The sequence below is a fragment of the Triturus cristatus genome, chromosome 3_1 (assembly GCF_964204655.1).
Source record: "Triturus cristatus chromosome 3_1, aTriCri1.1, whole genome shotgun sequence".
Classification (NCBI taxonomy): Eukaryota; Metazoa; Chordata; class Amphibia; order Caudata; family Salamandridae; genus Triturus; species Triturus cristatus.
Window position 1 is genome coordinate 954,208,521 of NC_140583.1, and position 17,303 is coordinate 954,225,823.

At 49.9% G+C, this 17,303-nt stretch overlaps 1 protein-coding gene across 5 annotated transcripts in view; it reads right to left on the reverse strand.

The window, feature by feature from the left end:
* RIF1 (replication timing regulatory factor 1) overlaps window positions 1-17,303 on the reverse strand; it is a 442,844-nt gene that overhangs the window by 271,110 nt on the left and 154,431 nt on the right. For all 5 annotated transcript variants that reach the window (XM_085645596.1, XM_085645592.1, XM_085645595.1 and 2 more), the window contains 2 exons: window positions 8,272-8,379; window positions 2,876-3,025 (listed from right to left, as the gene is read on the reverse strand). In XM_085645596.1, the coding sequence (XP_085501722.1) occupies window positions 2,876-3,025; window positions 8,272-8,379 (258 nt within the window). The remainder of the gene's footprint in view (window positions 1-2,875; window positions 3,026-8,271; window positions 8,380-17,303) is intronic.

The window sequence follows — 17,303 nt, forward strand, 5'->3', positions numbered from 1 at the left end:
TTTATATTTTATGTTCTCCAATTGTTTTGCATATTGCTCAAGTTTGCAAAAAGTAAATCCAATCAAATTTATCTTTATTCGGTTTTCATGATAGATAAAACCATAAAAGTACAATGTAAAAACAGTAGTTAAGAACGATTATTCCCAATCTCATTGTGCAAAAAAAATACAATACAATTAACAAATTCAATAGTTTCATTTTTTAGCACCATAAGCCAGCAGGAAGATATCAATAAACAAATAAAAGATAGAAACACATTCATTCTACACGTTTTTAAAACTATTTAATAAATATTTTCTATACCTAATGGGGGTTTTCAAAAAAAGTGCAATATTTCTAGCAAAACATTCTGCCTCTAAACATTGCAATGCAAGATAGGCTGGACGACATTGCCTCAAGCCACAGATCTGTAAGATAGGTTTAATCCATTTCTCTCAATTTTTTATAATATTTACAGAACAGGACCACATGCATCGACTTTTGGGGCGATACCTCGTCACAGGGGCAATTTGGTAAATCTTTGGGCCAGTCGTTCATTTTTGGGAAGCTAACCAAACGATGGAAAACATTTAGCCTGAAGCGTGTTAGCACAAATTTATCATGCCCACTTAAAGTGAATATTAAGTAAGGTTGAATATTAAGGCTGGTTCGCATCATTAAGTTGTTTTGGACTGTTCGCTTGGATGCCTCCACCGCAAATCTAAGTTCCTCCATGTGGCTCATTGTTTTTTGAAGATTTTCCTGGGGATTTGAGTTAACATAACAGGATTTTATAATCGTTTAATAACCCCATCTCAGACAGGAAGTTTTTAACATACCTGAGCCACCCGATCTGAAGAGCGCTCTAGGCCCAAGAGATCCTTCAGCACCTCCCGGTTAAATGATGTTTTTGGACAACACCAAATACGGTGCCATAATAGAACCGGTTGGACTTTTATGGTGTCTGTAATGTAAGGTACTCCCAGTTCCATGTGGCACAAGAACGTAGAGGTGACTTGTGGGACAGCCAGTAAATATCTAAAAAAGGCATTCTCAACTTTCTGAAGTTCGTCCACTACTCCATATCCCCAGACTCCTGCCCCGTATATCGCTGTGCTGACACATTTAGTTTGGTATAGTTGGAGCATCTCCATTGGCGGTCTCTTGCCCAGCCTCTGCGAGAAATTAACCAGAGCTGCTGTTCTCATAAATAATAGCTTCCTGGCTTATGGCTTGGCGCCATAAGCCTTTATTTTCAATTAGGTTACCTAGATACGGATACGTTTTGGTGAACTCCACCCTTTTGTTTTCAATAAAGATATCCTTCTGTTTGGTGCTACCTGTCCCACAGCTCATTATGAAAGTTTTCCTGATGTTTATTTTTAGTTCTACAATTGCCATATATTTATGGTAAATATTCAGGGCGCGTTGTAACCCTCTCGGGGTGCGAGCCATAATCACGGCATCGTCCGCGTATAGTAGGGCACAAAGACATTACCTAACAAGAGTGTAGATGGGGATAAATGAATGAAGGGGATAATGTGCACCTTAGGATTCCAGGTGACAAAATGAGCTTCATTTCCGTTGTCTGTTGTAAAGTGACTCTTTCTATATCATCATCCCCCCAAACCTTGGATTGATGTTGCTGGTTTTTCGACTCTAGTGCGCTGGGCCCTACTGTTCAGGTGCAAGTGCTCCGACTCCCTCGAAGTCGTGTACTATTGGCTAATACTAGATTGGCTTACTTAACTTACCTATACGTCTCTAGCACATGGTACAAGGGGTACCCTGAGCTAGTAAGCTTAATGCCACTAGTGGACTGCAGCACTTAATTGTGCCATCAATACAGTGACAAGGTGAAAACTTATGTCAAGGACTCCCGTCACAGCCTATCTTGTGTGTGTGTCAATGACAATATTTTTTTTATATGTGGATCGTGATTTGGGACTTCGGTCAGTCACATTTTTAATTCCTTGACAAATGTGACTGGTGGAAAAAGAGCCCAGAAAGATTACAACATCTTAAAAATTGTAAATTACTTCAGATTCACAATTTCTACGTAGTGGACATAGAATCCATAACCATAGGGTCCTTCCTCAGAGGAGTAGAAACCCAGGAAGGGCTGACCTAACTGACTGGACTAAGAGTGGTTGGGTTACTTGTAACCAAGTCCACTTCCTCCACAACTCCAATCCCACTTCCTTCCATTAGCCAAGTTTAAGTCAAACCTTTGCATCATCTTGAAGTCTGAGAAAACAATCTTAGGACCATAAAAATGGTTTTACCACCAGGCCACCAATTTTATGCCCAGTTTACCTGGTCAGAACAGTGACTTTCACCATCATGTTTTCACACGGGCACTAAAGTTGCACCCTTTAGCTCCTAGTCAAGTAGAGAACAAAAGCCTCCCTCCACCCCCTTGACTATCAGATAATCATTCTATCTGACAAAACTGCAGCTTCAATGAGCCAAGAAGATACTCAAGGCTGACCTATCGAAACTCTAGCGTGACAGTGATCCAAACACTTGCAGCGTAAGAGCATACACTGACAAAGAAAAGTTTAATTGAAGACAAAGTGCTCTAACTAAAACCAGGAAATACGACAACGGGATACAAGCACTACTGCAACGTACATGCAGAATCACTAGAAAGAACATGGATTCGGGTTTAGAGGGGCTAGAGCAGCAAATAAAACATTTACTGAAAATGAATTTCAAGAGAAATCTGCAGGTAAAAGATACAATACATCATGCACTTGAACTTATGGAGTAGTTAAATATCCAAACTCAATTCATGAAACCACCTACCAGATTCTATTTTTAGAACGCTTCCATGAAGCGTTCCCACACACATTTTAGAGCATTTATTTGAGAAATTAAATATTAAAAACTTACTGTCAAGATTTCTTCCCCAAGCCCTGCCAGTATCTTCATGCACAGCTCCTCACAGCACACATTCTCTTCAGTTGTAGTCACCAACGCTGCACAACGGGCAAATGCCTTGTACAAGTCAGACCAGGTACGAAGCAAGGATTTCATCGAAGGCTACAACAAAATAGCCGCAAGGAAAGATCTGAATTCAACTGCAAAAGGAGGACTTCTAACAACTGAAAACATTTTTTAAAACATGCTATTCGACTCATGAAGTCAGCAGCATGTTACTACATACATTTCTACCCCTTTTTAACTATTCATGTAATTAACATATGCGGTACATAAAGCAAAAGAAATAACAGCACAGTTCATACTTGATCTCCAGGCATGGCTGAATCCCTATTAAATAAACATGATTTGATGATTTTAAAACACCGCCTTCCATTGTTTGTTCCATTTACCAGGATGTTACTTTATTTTTCTAGCAACACAGAGTAAATTTAACGGAAAGGCCTACAAAAAGGCATATCTTTACCAAGGAAATCACACCACCAACAGCAAATTTCAATTTAGGTTTCAGCAGGCAAAAAAAAAAACTGGGAAAAAAAGCTTGAAATTTTGAAAATTGTGTTAGTCAGTTGTCGTGGACCAGAGCCTGGAAGTTCAGGTGAAAAGAATTGATCAGCTGGGCTGGCACGTCAAATCAATCAATCATAGGCATTTGTATAGCGCACTGCTCACCCGGAGGGTCTCAAGGCGGGGGGGGGGGGCGGGGGAGGGGGGGGACGCTACTGCTCGAACAGCCAGGTCTTGAGTTGCTTCCTGAAGGCGAGATGGTCTTGCGTTGTCCGGAGGTGGATGGGGAGGGAGTTCCATGTCTTGACTGCCAGGTAGGAGAAGGATCTTCCTCCAGCGGTGGCTCTGCGGATGCGGGGGACGGTGGCGAGAGTGAGGCTGGCGGAGCGGAGCTGGCGGGTGGGCTTGTGGAAGGTCAGGCGGCTGTTGAGGAACTTGGGGCCCAGGTCGTGGAGGGCCTTGTGCGCGTGGGGGATTCTTTTTTTGACGGGGAGCCAGTGCAGGTCTCTCAGGTGTCCGGAGATGTGGCTGTGTCGGGGATGTCCAGGATGAGTCGTGCTGAGGCGTTCTGGATCCGTTGGAGTTTCTTCTGGAGTTTGGCGGCGGTGCCGGCGTAGAGGGCGTTCCCGTAGTCCAGCAGACTGGTGACGAGGGCCTGGGTGACCGTCTTCCTGGTCTCGGTGGGGATCCACCGGAAGATCTTTCGAAGCATGCGCAGGGTGTTGAAGCATGAAGAAGAGACGGCGTTGACTTGTCTGGTCATCGAGAGGGAGGAGTCCAGGATAAAGCCTAGGTTGCGTGCGTGGTCCGTTGGCTTGGGGGTGGCTCCCAGGGCGGGGGGCCACCAGGAGTCGTCCCAGGCAGAGGGTGATGATCCCAGGATGAGGACCTCCGTCTTGTCTGAGTTCAGTTTCAGGCGGCTGTTCTTCATCCATTCGGCGACGTCTTTCATCCCTTCGTGTAGGCTGGCTCTGGCGGCGTCCGGGTCGCTGGTGAGGGAGAGGATCAGCTGGGTGTCGTCGGCGTAGGTGATGATCTTGAGGTTGTGTTGACGTGCGATGGTTGCGAGGGGGCTCATGTAAACGTTGAAGAGGGTGGGGCTGAGCGATGACCCTTGTGGAACGCCGCAGATGACTTCGGTGGCCGCTGACCGGAACGGGGGGAGGCGGACTCTCTGGGTTCTTCCGGCGAGGAATGAGGTGATCCACTCCAGGGTCTTCTCCTGGATGCCGGTGATGTTCAGGCGCTGTACCAGGGTGCGGTGGCAGACAGTGTTGAATGCTGCGGAGAGGTCCAGGAGGATGAGGGCCGCAGTTTCCCCGTTGTCCATTAGGGATCTGATGTCGTCTGTGGCTGCGATGAGGGCGGTCTCCGTGCTGTGGTTGGCTCGGAAGCCAGATTGCGAGTGGTCGAGGGATCCGTTGGTCTCGAGGAAGGCGGCTAGCGGTCTGTTGACGGTCTTCGATGACTTTGGCAGGAAACGGGAGGAGCGAGATGGGGCGGTAGTTCTTGAGGTCAGAGGGGTCTGCAGTTGGTTTCTTCAGCAGGGCACTGATCTCGGCGTGTTTCCAGCACTCCGGGAAGGTGGCGGTGTTGAAGGAGGTGTTGATGATGTCGCGGAGGTGGGGTGCGATGATGTGGTCGGCCGTGTTGAAGATGTGGTGTGGGCAGGGGTCCGTAGGGGATCCGGAGTGGATGGTGTTCATTGTGCGTGTTGTGTCTTTGGTGCTGACTGGGGTCCAGGTGCGGAGGGTGGCGGTGGGGGGCATCGGTTCGGTGGTGGGGTTCGTGGTTGGTGGGCCGAAGCTGTTGTGAATGTTGGCGATCTTGTCGTGGAAGAATGCTGCCAGGGAGTTGCAGAGGTCTTGCGAGGGAGTGATGTCATTGTTTCTGGCGTCTGGGTTGGAGAGCTCTGACGATGCTGAAGAGTTCCTTGCTGTTGTGGGTGTTGTTGTCCAGTCGTTCCTTGAAGGCTGTCTTCTTTGTGGCGCGGATCAGTTGGTGGTGTTTGCGGGTGGCGTGTTTGAGGGCCGTCCTGTTGTCTGTGGTCTGGTTGGTGCGCCAGGTGTTCTCCAGGGAGCGGCAGTTCTTCTTGGAGGTGATGAGCTCGTCGGTGAACCAGGAGGCTTTCTTGCTGCCGCGTCTTCTGGGGGGGTTCTTCAGTGGTGCGAGGGAGTCTGCGCAGTTGGTGATCCACTGTGTGAGGTTGTGGGCGGCTTCGTTGGGGTCCGTTGAGCTGGTGGGGGTGGGGGGTTCTGGCTGAGGAAGGTGGGTGAGCTGGTCGCCGGTGATCTTGTTCCAGCTCCTGCGGGGGGCTTGTTGAGGGTGGTGGTGTGTCGTCGTTTTACTGAAGCTGAAGTGGACGCAGCTGTGGTCAGTCCACTGGAGATTGGTGGAGTGGCTGAAGGTGACGTATTTGCTGGATGAGAAGACTGGGTCAAGCGTGTGGCCGGCATAGTGGGTAGGGGTGGTTACCAGTTGCTTGAGTCCGAGGTTGGCCAGGTTGTCCAGCAGAGCAGTGGTGTTGCGGTCCTTGTTGTCCTCCAGGTGGAAGTTGAGGTCACCCAGGAGGATGTAGTCGGTGGAATTGATGGCGAAGTCTGTGATGTCTTCGCTGAACTGTGTGCGTGGTCCCGGTGGTCTGCAGACGAGGGTGCCTCTGAGCGTGGTCTTGGGGTCGGTGTGTATCTGGAAGTGGAGGTGTTCGGCGGAGGTGAAGGTGTTATCGGAGTTGGTCGTGATGCGGATGGTGTTCTTGTGGATGATGGCGATGCCTCCTCCTGTCTGGTTGACGCGGTCCTTCCTGGTGATTTTGTAGCCTTCCGGGACGGCGATGGCGACGTCTGGCGCTGAGGAGGCGTTCATCCAGGTTTCCGTCAGGAAGGCGATGTCTGGTGCTGTCGAGTCGAGGAGGTTCCAGAGTTCGACGGCATGCCTGTGAACGGAGCAGGTGTTGAGCAGGATGCACATCAGGTGCTTGTTGCTGGGGCTCGGTTTAGCAGGTGCGGTGTTGGGTCGGAGGCCGGCGGCAGGTCAGGCAGGTGAATGGTCCGTGGGTGCGTCTCGGGGTGGCTCAGTAGCAGGCGGTGTTTCGGCCGGCGTTGAGTGCGTGGAGGGTTTTGGCGTCGTAGATGTGCAGGGTGTGCTGGTGAGGGCTAGGACCAGGGGGTCTGGCACTGGGCACGGTCCAGGCGCGGACGGGCTTACCTTTGGCGCTCAATCGGCGCTCCAGCTGCGCGCGTCCGCTGCGCTGTCGCTCTGGAGGAGTCATAAGTAAGGAGCCGGGAGGGAGGAGCAGCTGGGTGGCGGGAGCGGGGCGGTGAATGGAATCACAGGGGGGGCGGGGCTGCAGGGAGGCAGCGGCGGGAAATTCCAAGAAGCAGCGGGCAGCGGGCAATTCCCAGGAGCAGTGGGAAATTCCCAGGAGCAGCGGGCAGCGAGCGAAGGAATCTGCAGGCAGGAGGCGGCAAAGGCAGGCAGGAGCGGCAGCAGTGAGTGGGGCGACCAAGCCCTGTGTCAAAGGCACTCATGGTTCTCATTTAGACTTGCGAGGGGTGAGGCAGGGGTAAAACAAGACAGCTGGACCACTCTCGGTGCTGGCCTCTGCAATTCAGACTATAAGGTTTTCTGTATGGGTGACTTACATATACTGCATGAAGTGTCTGTGGGCGGGACATACAGGGTGTGTGCCATGTGTTTTCACATTTGTCTGCACCACAATGGCAGTCTGCACAAGTTTGGTGGCAGGTACCTTAGGGTGGCACAATACTGCCCACTGTTGGCAGCCGAAGTATGCTTGTGATTGCCACTTTAATATGCTACTCCCATTGGATCGAGCATAAAGATACATACATCAGAGAATAGCCATGAGGATAGAGCGACAGACAACTACAACTGCTTAAGGTAAGTCCTGCCAGATCTAGCCTGCTTCGTCTCAAGAAAACCAGAGGGAGGGGGGGGGGGGGGGGGGGGGGCACGGGGGAGTGATCTACAAAACCACGATTACTCTTACAGTAATATTTTAAGTAAATTCAATGCCCCCACTCCCAACTTTGTTGTGATGAAATACTAGTATAATGGAGGTAATGTGGCACATTTAAGGGGGCCACAATTCTCCAAAATGAGATGAAGCCAATTTGCTCAACAGATCCTGTCCTTACAACAAACTGTCATTAAGGGTATCCATTTCAGGCAGTGCTGCAAGAACCACCATGTACAAAGCTCTTGAAAGAGACCCTGCCTTGCACAATGCTTTTCTATAGAAGCATTCAACACAAGCTACATTTAATGGGTTTAACATAAAAATAAAGGGAAAAAAAGGTGCTACAAACACAATTTACTTATTAAATGTCTACCAATTACCGTTTGTTAGGTTTAGAGGACATTTATGAGTGTTTTTATACACACTATAAACGTGGGTTAAAATACACATTGCATGCCTATTACACAGTACAAAACAGCAGAGTTGTTTAGAAGTAATATTATACCACTTCCCTCTATCAGTCAGTGAAAGGAGAGGAAAAATAGGAATACGTAGCATGACCCCGCAATGAAGTGTTCAAGGAAACATCTGTTAAAAAAATACTGTCATACATTTTGAGTAGATCTGATAAACTACGACGGATGTCAGAGTGATAGTCTGACACCCAAATAACTGAATCCGCGTAGCAATTATTTACAGTATGCATGTGCCTTTTAACCAAAAACAAGAAGCTCAAGTTTAATTCCTGTAGCATCAAGAGGACAACATCTATACACAAAACTTAAGTTTAATTTGCCTTTGCACGGATGGGGAAAAACAACAAAACAAAAAGATACTAATTTTAAGATTCTCATCTCACCTGGGGGAACCCCGGCACAGCGTACAGATGGTTTACAGGTAATGTTAATGCGGCATGCATGGCACTGAAGTTATGTTCCAAGGCATCACCTTGATTCACTTCATTTGTCTGTAAAAATACATAAGTTATAAACTAGGTCAACATGAACAGCCATTTTTAAAACTATTTCCAAATATTTTGGATACTGGTTTACTTATTAGGGATCATCAGGTTACACCATGTAGAGATTCAAAGATAAACAAACAAGAAAGGTACAAAGTTATTAGTAGGAACCCCGTTCCCCCAAAAAAGTAGAACAATCCAGTCCACAAGAACCAATCCATTTGAGATGAGATACCATCTACTGCATGTTAAAAGCATATTTAAAGTCATGTGGGTTTCCGTGACCATATAGGGGAAGAGGCTAAATGAAGAGTTCCCTTATAAAGTTGCAGAAAATATTTTTAAATACAAAAGATTAAATGTTATTCCTAACAATATATGGTGAGACTAATGTCATTTCCATTAAACGCCCAAATAATTTAATTATTGCTCTCATTTAAAATGAATAGTATGGTTGTACATATGTGAAATAAGTAATCTTGAGTGTGAAAATAAACATGGCGCTAGTGATTTGTTGCAAAATCCTACGTACTTTAATGCAAGTCACTCACAAACTGTTGTAGTTAAGAAAGTGTAAAATGCAGAGAATTCTGCTTTTATTTAGTCAACTCTAGCAGTTCAATAAAGAATAGGATACCTACCTTGAGTAACATTCTTTCTGGTGGATACCTTAACCGTATTTCTGCCCTTGTGAATCTCTGCAGATGCCAGACTGGAACCGGAACTGGTGCCAGTCTTTAGCAACTGTCCCACCTCAGGAAAGGCAACCTGGAGGTATGTATACGTACCACCCCCTCCGCACTGACGTCAGTTTATTTTGTTTTCTTTACAGAGCCTTCCGATGTGGTGGGGTGCGATATGGCAGTGAGCAATTCTGGTTTGGAATATTATTAATTAACCTAACGTTCATCCACAGGATGTGGAAGAGTGGGGGCCGTGAGGAATCTGTAGTTAAACAAAGCCAGAAAGCGTTTCTGAAAAGTATCTTCTATTGATTGCTACTTTCAACCGCACATTTCTCACTTGGTGAATTGATACCAATACATTTCCCCTTCAGAGATGGGTCTAAGGAGTGGTCTTTAGACAGACTGCCTGCAGGAGTAAGCAGGAAAACGGACCTTCCCTGCAGAAGAGTCAGTGGTGCCTGGGAAAAGTATGGAGGGATGGCCACGTGGCTGCTTGGCAAACACAGGCAAAGCTTTTGCCAAAGGGCCCTCAGGAAAATCCTTTTTGGTCAAGAAATAACAGTTGGTACAGGGATAGCAAGCAGCTAGATTGACTTCCACCACTTCCGAAGGAAGTTTGAAATCACTGATGGGTTCACGCAATCTCCATGCATGGAGCTGTACATTGTGGAGGTTTGGGGTAACACCCTGCTTTGCATTTATGACAGACCCCACATCCACCCCCTTCCACCCCACAAATGCAGCAAAGCAGAGGGCATATTTTTAGTCAGGATTTCACAAAGTCAAACCAATTGAGCCCAGTCTGGAGTTATCAGTACGAGTTGTGCTTGGTCCTGCCTGACCTTCAGGACCCACGGCATGGATAGGAAGCGTACAGGAACTGGAGTCCCATTGAAGCCTGAATGCCTTGTGGAGAGATCCTCGAGAAGGAAACTTTAGAGCACAGAAGGTTGGACAATGTGTATTTTCAGCAGCAACAACCCACAGGACCTTGATGAACCACTGGGGTGCGGACATCACTTGTGGTCAACAAGATGCCTGCAGGGTCAGTCCGCCTAGATGATGAGGGCTGCTGCCTCCCCCCCTTCCCGACGCAACAGCTGTTGCTAAAGCTCCACACAGAGGGCAGAAGAACCCTCCCCACTCTGCTTGTTGCCATACCACACGGTGAACAGGATGTTTGCTACTGGTTGAACTCTTTTGCCCATGAACAAGGACAAAAAGGCCTTTAGAGCTGGCGGATTGTGCACATGAGGATGTTGCTGCTCTGTCCAAGGACCTCATCCACATGGCAGCCACAGTCCAGACAGATGCAGTGTCACTCACCATTGTGAGTTCTGAGATGATAAAGAGAACAGTTTGCTGCATACCAGATGACATCAGACGTCCAACACGGACTGTCTACTTGTGCTACCTCAGAGAAGCAGAGTATGTCTTAAAGGCATCGCCTTTAGTAGGCCCACAGCAATCGCAGATTACATTGCAGGGCCTCCATATGCCAATATGCATGAGGCTATATTACGTAAACAATGGGGCGACCCTGTGTCCCTCAGAACCTGGGTATAAATGATACAAAATACAGTGGTTCTGTCGGGTATATCCAAGCAATTGCTTTGTTTTGTGATTGGATCAAAAAGAAACTAAGTACATTAATCAAAAAAAGGAAAACAGAACTAATCATAAGAAAAGTTGTGTTTAAGAGGACCACATGAAGAAATGACAGTATACAAATCACAATGAAATCAGATTTGTAGGGTGGCAGAATGTTCTTTATATATAAATTGCATCATTTATATCGACACCCATATCATTCTTTTTTTGCAAAGTATGGCTACCAAAGTTATAAAGATTTAAGTGAATTTGTGAATCAGTGACAAAGTGACACAATTAGTGCACAATATATACAAAGTGAATACAAAAGTTTTTATATACAGAATAAAAAGCGGCCAGTATTTGAAAGAGCACAATGACCCAGTTTCCACGGAAAATTCAGGTTCTATATGAAACCGAGTCTTGAACTGGTCCTAGGTACTGTCGACGTTTTAACCCTATATATGCGATCTTAAATCGTCATGCGGGTCTTCATCAGGACTTAAATTTGACAATGGCAACCTACAAGAGCAAGTAAAGTACGTGTCAAAAGCTGGTCCTAAATACTCAAATACATATGGTCCCAATACTACAAAAAATGTGGTAATGGAGATGGCCATGACTCACCTAGCCGTTGGTCTAGGATGGCCTAATATTCACACATAGTAGATCCGATGCACTCATTCAGCGGAGTTTCTAAAAATTCAAACAAATGGTATTGGATGACGTTCAATCATCAACCCGTCACCATTAATGCGAAAACAGCTCCACCAACAATTCTGGGAACTAAGAAACACGACTCAACCCTAACAAAATTATTGTACAAGCGTGACATGTGAATTGTTTAGGGGTAAAACGCAGTTATAAACTAACTCGAGCTCTCATCGTGGTAGAGATTCAGTTAATGGTAACGCAATTACCCGGGTGAAATCATCACTAACCAAGAGCTAATTGAAAGACAACTCAAAGAATTTAATTCAAAACCGGAAAAACACACATGTTTAAACTAACTAGAGCTCTCATCATAGTAAGGGAAGCGGGTAATGCGTATGGATTCAGTTATTGGCAACATAATTGCCGGGATGAACTCGTCACTTACCGGGGGATAATTAAAAGACCACTCATAAAATTAGTACATGCAGAAACAGATCTACAGTTTGTTCCGACTAAATAGAGCTCCCATCGTGGTAAAGAAAGCGGTTGTTGCATATAAACTCTATTTGAACCGCGCAAACCACCCGGTTAAAGGCCATCACTAATAGGGGACTAGTGGTGACAGGCTCAGTGTTAGGTTCAAAATTGCGAAGAATAAACTCAAACACAGAGGACACTACTTAAAGAATGGATGAATGAGGATCTGGTCATGGCTCGCCTTAAAATTGACTTGTAAGCTACAATACTTGATGGATTGAATGGTAGCCGTCAAATCCAATTTGGAACAGGAGTTGTTAGAAAAATCTAACTGCGTCTATAAGGTAAATAACAAACACAAGCTTAGTTGTATAACCTTGGCAAAGCAAACAAAAAAAGGAAACGCTTCAACGTGTTATTCGCAGACTCACTTTCATTAAAAGCAACAAATTGCTTCCAAGCGGTCTTGATTCACGCTTCTGTGCCACCTTTAGTTACTGTGGGGAACCCGCGTTAGAAACACAATTGGCGAACTAGCTGATATATGCAAGTGACCTGGTCCCTCCCTGTATGACACCAAACGTAAAAAGCGCCGAGTTGGTTGCCACGCAACTCAGGTAGCGTCAAGGAAAACCGGGGCAGCTGATAGAGCGCGATAGCCGTTCGTCCGGACTACGTTCTATGCCGACGTCAGACGTATAATCTTCTAAGGAAACTAACGAGGAATGTGTCAGGATGTTTGCTAGGCAACGGGAATTGCCGCCGAGAGCCAAAATAAGGAATCAAAATCCCTCCATTTAAATGCCCTCATACTGCTAATGCACCTAGTACTTTCAACAGAAAACGAACGTGAACAGGGATTGAGCATGGTCACGCTGTTATATGTGCCAAACCAATTACAAAAAAATCTTCTCTTTTCAAGTGAGACATACTGAACATTTTCCATTAGATGTTGAAAACAGTTTGTTTCAATAAAGTTTCAAGAAGCATTTGTGACATGTCGCACACAGCTCTATGCAACACAAACATCAGAATACATCCATATAAAATATTCTGATACTGTTATTGGACAAAATAATTATTTCACATCAAGCCAAAACAAACAAAAGTTAGAGATAGTAACACTATGATTTGTAAACCAGTTATGTGGACAGGAACAAATTCAGAAATCTCTCTTCGCAAATGAAACACTGTTTTCAACATCTAATGGAAAATGTTCAGTATGTCTCACTTGCAAAGAAAAGATTTTTTTGTAATTTATTTTTTTGTAATTGGTTTGGCACATAACAGCGTGACAATGCTCAATCCCTGTTCACGTTAGTTTTCTGTTGAAAAGTACTAGGTGCATTAGCAGTATGAAGGCATTTAAATGGAGGGATTTTGATTCCTTATTTTGGCTCTCGGCGGCAATTCCCGTTGCCTAGCAAACATCATGACACATTCCTCGTTAGTTTCCTTAGAAGATTATATGTCTGACGTCAGCATAGAACGTAGTACGGACGAACGGCTATCGCGCTCTATCAGCTGCCCTGGTTTTCCTTGACGCTACCTGAGTTGCGTGGCAACCAACTCGGCGCTTTTTATGTTTCACATCATACAGGGAGGGACCAGGTCACTTACATACATCAGCTAGTTCGCCAAGGGGGCGTGGTTTGGACGCCGATCGGGATGGCGGCGTGAGCCTGCAGCTCCGTGCCTAATCCAATAATTATCCTGAAAACCGGCCAAAACGCGCCGCAGCTGGCGCGAGCCTGCTGCGCTGAGTGCCGGGACGACAGTGGACGCCGAACACGAGACGGCGGGGACCCAGGCGAGGTGCTGGAGCCGGGTCGCGGAGCGGGACGAACGGCGTTTGCAGCACAAGATGGCGGCGGCCCCGAGAGGCGAAGAGTAAACAGCTCCGGCCGGAGGCTGGTGACCGCGGGGAAGCTTGCCGCTGGTGTAGCGGGGCGGGGCTGATCGCCTGCTGCCCGGGGCTCCGGGACCACGGTGTTGGAGTGAGGAGCTCTCCGCCGCGGCAGCGACTGCAGATTCCGCCGCCCCTCCCCCACCGGAGCGTGCAGCGCCCTGGGGAAGGGAGTCCGGCTCCTGGTGCGGGGCGCCGCGCCTCGGGGCACCCAGCGCAGACTACGGGAGGAACAGTGGAGCCGGCGCTGGACTTCGGGGCAAAGCGCCTGCCCGCTGGTGAATGCGGCTGCTGGGCTGCGGAGAGGACGAGCGTGGGAGCGGCGGAGGAGCTGGCGGCGGAGCCGGGCGACTCGCGCCCGGTGGTGGTGGCGGCCGGATGGCGATGGCGGCCTGAGGAGATAGCAGCGCTGGGCTGAGGGAGCGCTGTGGACCGGAGGGCCTGAAGACCGCGGAGAGGCGCCCTCCCCCCGGAGGTGAGGCTGGCCCATTGGGGTGGACCGAGTGGGATCGTCCCCGGCGCTGGAGCAGGAAGGTGGTGCGCCCGCGCTGTTTGCTGTCGCCGGGAGAGGCCGCGGAGGGCCCTTGCGCCAGTGGCGGGTGGCCTTAGCGGGAGGACGACCTGTTGGCCGCGAGCGGAGGGACTCCGGGCTGTTGGGCCGCCGGGCCCTGGGGGAGCGGACCGCCCCCGAGGAGAACATTGAGCTCGGTGAGCGGGTGCCAGGCCCTGGATCTTCTCTCCCGGAGTGGACGGACGGTGGAATTGACCTGCCTGCCGGTGGGGCCCTGAACTAGAGCTGGTGCAGGGCGGGATGACCACGAAGGGTGTCGCGCCGCATGTGCCCCCTGGGCACGGTCGGGCGGCGGCATCGGCCACAGCTGGAGGACCCCACGATGACCCGGGGGACACAGCGCAGGAACGGCGCCTAAACAAACGGCTGGATGGGATCCTGGAGGCAATCACGGCGACCAAGGAGGCCTTGCATCAGGACATAGCGCAGGTTGCTACTGGGCTGGGACTTTTGCGGGCCGATCATGCCAAACTGGCGGACAGAGTCAAAGACCATGAGGTGTCGATCCGGGAGCTCAAGCCAGCGGCGGCGACCACGGAACGCAAACTCGCTGATATCCTGGGCCGTTTGGCGACGCTGGAGAAGCGAGCAGAGGACGCCGAAGGTCGCAATCGGAGAAATAACGTGCGGGTAGTGGGCCTGCCGGAAAAAGTTGAAGGGGATGACGCCGTGGCATACATGGAGGACTGGTTTAGGAAGACTGTGGCCCCGGAGGGCCTCTCCCTTCTTCTCCCTGGAGCGGGCGCATAGGGTCCCGGCTCGCCCGCCGGCGCAGGGACGCCCTCCCAGACCCATGCTGGTCAGGCTTTTGCATTATAGGGATAGGGACCTGCTGATCCAGAAGGCGCGCGCAGATGGCCCCTTTCAGGTGGCCAACAGCTCGGTCACGGTGTTCCCAGACTACACGCAGGAGGTACAGAAGAACAGGGCTTCCTTTCTGGCCGTGAAAAAGGAACTGCGGATCGAGGGCCTACAGTACTCCCTGCTGTTCCCAGCGAAACTGCGGGTTATCCTGGGCGGGACGACCCACTTCTTTCAGACCCCCGCTGAGGCGTGGACATGGCTGGAGTCGTATCGTGCTGGCACGGCCCGGGGAAGGACGGAGGACAAGGAGCGACAGAAACCGGTCCAAGTGCGGAAATCTCAACGTATCCGCAAACGCAACAAACTTCAGAGAGCGGAGCGGGATGGACAGATGGCAGACGACAGGCAGAGGGCGCTGGCTGCGACGGCGATCATAACGGGCTCTCAGGGGGAGCAGACTCCAGTGGGCTCGGACTCTGGCGAGGAGGCCGGGCAGTCCGGCGGAGTGATGTCGGAGGTTGACAGCTCCGGGGGGCCGGTGGTCACCCCGCAGACGGCGGATGGACTATTTAAAGGGTGATGCGGAGGGTGGGGCCACATTTGCGACTCCGGGTCTGGCTGGGGGTCCCGGTGCTCGGCGGATTTGCAGGTATGGTGCTGAGACATTCCGGGGATGGTGGGTGCGGGGCGGGGGGCTTGGCCTGCCCTGGGTCGGTTCTGAATCACCCTCAAGCTGCCCCTAAGGCTTTCTGTGGAGACGACCACAGAGTAGAGACGGTTTGGTGGGTTGCAGGTTTGGATGGGGGCTGATAGTGCATTATTAGGTCCTGTTCTGGGGAGTGGGTGGGGGGGGGGGTGGGGGGGAAGTTTGTGGGGTTGTTTTGGTTGCGGGGTTCTGTTGCGCTGCTGTAGGTGGGCCGGGGATATTGGTGAGCTCGGGGGGTTCTGGTTGTAATGGGGACGTTACCTAATTTGAAATGCCTCACGTGGAATGTTAGTGGCCTCCGCACTATGTCTAGACGATACAAGGTCCATGCCCACCTGGTGAGGCGAGGCATACAAATCGCACTCCTGCAGGAAACTCACTTAACTCAACAGGAACTCACTGCGCTGCAGAGGAGATGGCGTGGCCAGGTGTTTGGGACTACGTGTTCGGCGTTTGCCAGGGGAGTGTTGATATGGGTGCGGGCAGGAATCCCATTCCAGGCCACGAATCAGCTGGTGGATCCGGAGGGTAGATTTGTGGCGGTAGGGGGGGAAGCTCTATGGTCAGGAAGTGGCCTTATGCAGTATATATGCCCCCAACACGGACCAGGCCCGCTTTTTTGTTAGCTTGACGGGTTCCTTGGCGCACTTCTTGGCGGGCCCCATATTGATAGGAGGGGACTTCAACTCGATCACTGATGTGGCACTGGACCGGTCGCATCCGCCATTGGCTGACTCGCCGGTGCGCCGATTAGAGGCGCACAGTGCGGACTGGCAGGAGAGGTGGGGTTGATAGATTTGTGGAGGGAGCAGCATCCGGGAAACAGGGACTATTCCTTCTTCTCCGCGTTGCACGCGCTGCACGTTCGGATAGATGCCATTTTGTGCAGCCGGGACTTGGCGCCCGTGATGGCCCACACGGAGTACCTCACTAGAACTATCTCAGACCACAACCCGCTGCTGCGGACGGTGCAGTGGCGGCGGCCGCGATCGGCGGTCCCGACATGGCGCCGGAGGCATTGGAAGATCCGGTGTTTAGTGATGCGGTCCAGCGGGGCGTAGAGCAGTACTTTACGGAGAATGAGGGTTCCACTGCCACGAGGGCGATGGAATGGGATGCCATGAAGGTGGTGACCAGAGGCGTTTGTATGGGTACATTTGCGAATGTGAGGACTACCATCCTGACGGCTCTGGAGAAGGCGGAGGGGGTGTTGAGGGATCTGGAGCAGCGTAGGCCTGAGCGACCAGAGTTACAGGACAGGCTGCTTGAGGCGAAGGAGGTGGTAGCGACGGAAACTGAGCGGCTGCGGGGCTTTGACTACAAGCGGTATCTAGTCAGAGTGCATGCGGAAAGGGACAAGGTAGGAACGCTACTGGCTAGACTAGCGAACCCGGAACCCCGGGGCTGCCCGGTCCTGAGCATTAGAACGGAGACGGGGGGAGGTGGTTTACTCGCAGGGGACGGTGCTCCAGCGGTTCAGGTCATACTATTCGGTCCTCTATGAGAGCCAGTTGGGGGTGGAGAACTCCGAGATAA